Source organism: Lactuca sativa, chromosome 7 (assembly GCF_002870075.4).
Source record: "Lactuca sativa cultivar Salinas chromosome 7, Lsat_Salinas_v11, whole genome shotgun sequence".
In the NCBI taxonomy this organism is placed as follows: Eukaryota; Viridiplantae; Streptophyta; class Magnoliopsida; order Asterales; family Asteraceae; genus Lactuca; species Lactuca sativa.
The window spans coordinates 157923334-157928951 of record NC_056629.2 but is presented as its reverse complement, the minus strand read 5'-3'; the positions used below and the strand labels follow the sequence as shown (position 1 = coordinate 157928951).

The following is a 5618-nucleotide window of genomic DNA, read 5'->3' as shown; positions in this document are numbered from 1 at the left end:
GCATGGAGGATACCTTTCTTCATGTTCTAATGTGGTATAACCATATCCTTGTAGGTAGCATTTCTAGTTACCAATGGTTGCAATCTGTTTGTCGACTTCCTTGATCATTTCCTTCTTAAATCTTACAACTAAAGTTGGACACTATGTCGGACATGGTTCTCAAAACCGAGTAACTTATTTTGCAGATTCGTAAAAATTGGAATCGATCCTATAGTCACCAGGCTTCGATTAGGGATCTTCTTCCTAGTCATCACCAAAACAAAATTAATGACATAATTTTGAAAAACAAACTTAATTACTAGTGCCTTATAACCTTTTGACTCCTCCTGATCAAAGTATGAGTCCAATGCTTCCGGTAGTACGAGCCCATTCTACCTTCAACACCTACTCATACTTGTCCTAAAAATTGTCTTGCAGTTTTCTGAGTCACCATACACAAAAAGGATCACACATCAAATAAACACATTGAGTAATATAACACAACTATGGATTTTTTTATAAATTTTGAAAACTATTACAACACTTATTCGAGTCTACTATACACAATGCGTATTATATCATACTACATACAACAATATCATATATGTGGAACGGCCACTTCATGTATTAAACTCTAAGTAAACAACTTCCTTCACTTGGTCTCCTCAAGCGTTATCTATTCCATCCTCTTCTACATCTAGGATCATCTGGAATGCATGTACCTTTCATTTGGGTGGTACATTCTACTTTGTAACTTCCTTAATCTTCGGGCAATTCTTCATAACATGCCTCTCTTCCCTACACTTAAAACACGCCCTTACATTGTACCTGCATTCATTAGAATAGTGACCTGGTCTTCCACACCTATAGAAGGTCTCTTCTTCTTTGCATTGCCCATCATGCTTCTTCTTGCATTTATTGCACCAGTTTGCCTCATTATTACCCCAAGATTTAGGGTCTGAACTTGAGATTTTACTTTTCTTATCGGACCTTAAGAGTCCTTCACCTTTCAGTTTCTTGCCAACTTCATTTTTGTCGGCAACTCTCCTCTTGATCATGTCTTCTACTAACCTCGCAGCCCACATGACTGACTCAAAAGTATATGCCTGCTTAATCAGTACAAAATACTCCCATGGTAGTCCCTTGGAGTACCTATCAATCTTGAATAATTCATCGGGGACTACATGCAACGAAAATTCCATTTTTTCAATGAAGGTGTTGGTATATTCATCAACGATCATGCTTCCCTTCTTCAATGTTAGGAGTGAGTTCTCTAACTCCAACGTGTTCTCAACTGAGCTGAATATGCGCTTTAAGTGGGTCAAGAATTCTTCCCATGTTAGTTGCAAAGGGTTATTAGGACTTATGGTTTTTCCCAACGCATTCCACCAATGGATCGCTATACCATTGAATTTTCTTACAGCGTAAGTGATCTGTAATTTGCCCGTGCAACTGCAAGTCATGAAGGTTGGACCCATTTCTGAGATCTAATTCATGATTGCTACGGGATCTACTTTCCTAAACGATGACAACTTGCAAGTCGTGAAGTCCTTATACTTGTAGTATCCTTTATGCTCATTATTCCTTTGGAACTATGGGTCTTCCAGAGGAGGAATTGGTCCTTGATGGCTTTCTGAATCACCATTTCCTTCCTGAACCATTGCTCGATGAGAGGGAACTTGTCAATTGTTGACCTGTTTATCGATTATCGGTTCGTTGACCACCGATACTCCACCCCTAGTGTTAGGTAATCCTTGGGTTAGGAGTTCCATAAACTCATGCTTTTTTTGATCTATCATGTTATACATTATCAATTGAACTTCATCAGTAGGGAGCTGAGCAGCCCTTGCTCCGACATTTTGAGGTGCTGGACCACCTTTGTTATTGACGACTCTACCGCTCCTAGTGATCATCATGTTGTTTTACACACCAAAGAAGGTGATCAATGTACCAAGAAAATAATAAAAGGCAACCTAAGGCATGCTATAATCCTCCTTATCACTTCGAAAAGTTATATATCAGTTCTAATACTGTAACTAAACGTTTAGAATTCTGAACACATAAAATTTCCTAATCTAGGCTGGCAATAGACCTTAAATCGAGTAATAGTAATTCTAGACAGGCAACCTAAGGCATGCTATACTACAAATCATTTAGCATATAACAGCAAATTAAGCATCTTATTCTTAGGTAAGGTAGTGTTTGTGTTAATTCAGGTGTACTACCTAAAGTTTAATAGACACACATTGTTAAACCGTTGTCGTGCAATTAAGCAAATAAAATTTCACTGCTCGAATAAACTAAAGGATAACACAGGGAAGCGGGGTCAAATCATTAGGGACACAGACTAAAAGTCAATGTCTCTTTGCGTAAGGCACATACTAGTCAAAAACATAAAATAATAAAAGGGTGATTTTTATTTTGATTATTAACTAAAACTAAAATAAAAGTGAAAATAACTAAAGAAAAATAATAAAATCGAATTCAATTCTATTGCAAATATCTTAATCATGCAATTAATCCAGACTTGGTTATCCAAAATGTGCTCTATTCAAGCTGACACCGAGAAAAACCAACAAGCTCTAGTATAATCTATTTTACCTAATTAGTTAACCAAAACAATCTCTTCAATTAACCCTAACTTTTTACTGATCTAATTAAACAAGATCTTAATTAAATTCAGAAAAGTTGTATTAAGATCTATGTGAAATTCCCATCAATATCCAATACTTCTCACAATCTTGGAAGTGTGAAGATATGAAATTTCAGCTTATATCAGAGTTAAATCCCATCCTGGAACCAATCTGATACTTGTTACTTATTACCAGTTAATTAGAAAAATTATGGATTCTACTAACTTATTAATTAAAATGGTTAAACCCTAATTCGGTGATCAAGCCAAAAAGAATCAAAATCAAACATTCATTAAGCATAAAACTGAAATTACTAAATAGAATCAAATAATGAAAACCAAATATTGGATTCTTCCCAGTTAATCCTTAATCAAACAATATCTTATCCGCACTTCCCAATTATCCGTTCAAGGCCATGCCGCCCAAACGGCAGTCTGCTCCACACTCATAATCCTAAACTATCTCAGATTCTTCCCGGTCTTAAAGAACCATGTCGCTCACTCTAGATATACCAATCCAAAACTGTAAGGTCCTGAGAATGGATCTTACCAGTGATCAATAGCAAACATAATCACAGAAACAAGAATAATAGTAGAAAAGAAAAGGAATCAAGCTTGCACATGTTCTATTGCTGAAAACGTCTGGTACAACTCGATATACGACCGTGAACAATTAGGCATCAACAACAAAACACGACTGGCCAACCCTCTATATATAGGGAACTATGATCGAAAAGAGTTTATGGCCGTAAGGTGTTTACGGCCGTAAACTCATTACAGACTCGTAAACTAACCACCAAGCCTACCAAAATACTCTATCAATACAAAACTACTATTACAATGCAAATCCTGGACCAAACAACTAATTGAGCCTTTCAATCTCCCCCTTGGTTTGGTGCTATCTTGAAGTTAACCCTTGTTGACTACCATAACGTCCGCTTGCCCGATCGCCCCATTCCACACACGCTTATTAAGAATCTCAGCAACCATGGTCGTATATACCTTCGCAACATCCTCAAAAACATCCTCCGCAACCAATATCTGAAAGTTTCTTAGGTGATGAATGTCCCACTTTCGAAATTGTAACAAATCTCTTCGGTCATAGAGTCGAATGCATCCATTCTTGAGCTTGATTACCGCAACTGAAGTAATCTCATCGAAAACCCAACACTCCATTGAATTTAAAGATCCATCTTGATAATTCTGAAGCACAGGGAACTGTTTAAACTATTTAGTTGCACGCCACATCACAACTTGCAGAGGTTTGTCGGTTTTTGGATCAATAATATCAGGATGCTCCAACATAACGGAATCAGCAGTTTACATGGTAGGAAACCCGTTTTTAACCTGATCTTCAAGAAAGTGTTTGAACTGGGTCACCTGTGGATTGTTTGTGAGATTTGAAAAAGGAGCTCGTGACAATTCTATCAAATCTACCCTAGTCCATGAGTTGAAATCATGACTATCTCTGTAAAGCTCAGATTTGCCACTCTTTCTTAGCACAATCCACATCTTGAGAGGGTCATGAAATCCCCAAGAAACAATTCTCGATCTATCGCCGAATGTATCTCTAAATCGAACAACCTCAAGATCAGTCATAGTAATTTTAGGTTCATCCCAAGAAGCATTCTGGCTAGGGTTCCTTTTAAACAACAGTTGTCCCTTCTTAGCTGCTTCTTTCTGAGCATCACATATTATTGTTGAGACATGAGGGGCTTGGGGAGGCTCATTCTCAATGCAATCAACATCCCCTGATGTGTGACCAGTTGGCATGGTAACAGGAAAGGCTTGAACATGAAGATTGATTTTGTATTCATCAGCAGACGTTTGATATTTATCACTGAGTTCTTCCTTAAGCTTCTTCTTTAGCTCAAAATAGCTTGAAGTCAAAAGATTAAAATGATCTAGAAGATCAGAAATCTACTTTGACTTTAATGCTTTATCCTTAAGAAGATCAGCTACTTGCACACCGAGCTTTGAATTGTCAGATTGAAGTTCAGATACTTGAACATTAAGCTTTGTATTTTCAACTTGAAGATCCGAAACACGAATGTCAAGCTCAATGTTCTTCTGACTAAGCACTGATATCTCCTTCTGTAGCCCAGGGATAGTGAGATTGTCTCCTCCAGAAATACCTTTACCGCGAGGGGGAGGCATCAAAAATTGCTCCTCAACCAAGATCTTGGCTAATCTCACAGAAGCATCATTGTCATCAGATCGAGGAGGAGAAAAACCTGGTGGAAAAGAAGATCCACCAACTTCAAAAGTGGTGTCTGGTCCTACAGTAAAAAGCTTGGTTGTAGTAAGACTAGGAGTAGTGGTAGGTGGTACTGGAAGGCCACTAACAAGATATGCAATTAGATCACTTTGCCTTGGATCCCTTCTTCTTTTCTTCAATGGGGGTTGACCGGTCTGTGTTGATGTAAGATCACTCATGAATGGTTCTATAGTAGGAGAGGCAGAAACAGGAGGAGGAAATCCTATAACCGTCTCCATAGGAGTGGAAGTATTCGCCATTTGGTTTGTGATAGGAAGTGTAGTTTCAAGAACTTCATCAGGCTCCCTTGTCTCTGTCGTTGGAGGAACGACTTCATCGACATTGCTGAAAATTGTGTCAAGGTTCTCGTTCATAACAAAATTTGCACTACTTGCAAGAGATGCAGCAATATCATCATGGTCAAATCCGATAAGATCAAGATCATCAAAAGAATCATGTTTACCTCCCTCAACCTCCGTCTCAGTTGCTACAGTCCTTTCAACATAGTCACTCTGAACATTAGCAGGGATCAAATCATGTTCTTCCACCACATTAGCTTCAGGAGTCAGAGTCTCTTCTTCTTCTCTATCCTCATCGTCAGATACGGTAATAACATTGTCGTTTGCAGATGATTTCTCAGAAGACGCAGGCTCAGAAGACGCCTTGTTAGAGGATCCATAAGATTCTGAGGACTCATTTAGTTCGGTGAACATTCCAAACTTCTCTAGAGGATACTTTCCTTGAAAAATA

General features: G+C 38.2%; 1 protein-coding gene across 1 annotated transcript; it reads right to left on the bottom strand.

Annotated features, from left to right (window-relative positions):
* Positions 1–722: 722 nt before the first annotated feature.
* LOC111895606 (uncharacterized) lies at positions 723–1457 on the bottom strand. The gene has a single exon (XM_023891687.1). The coding sequence runs from the start codon at positions 1455–1457 to the stop codon at positions 723–725; it is 735 nt and encodes a 244-aa protein (XP_023747455.1).
* Between the last annotated feature and the right edge of the window lie 4161 nt (positions 1458–5618).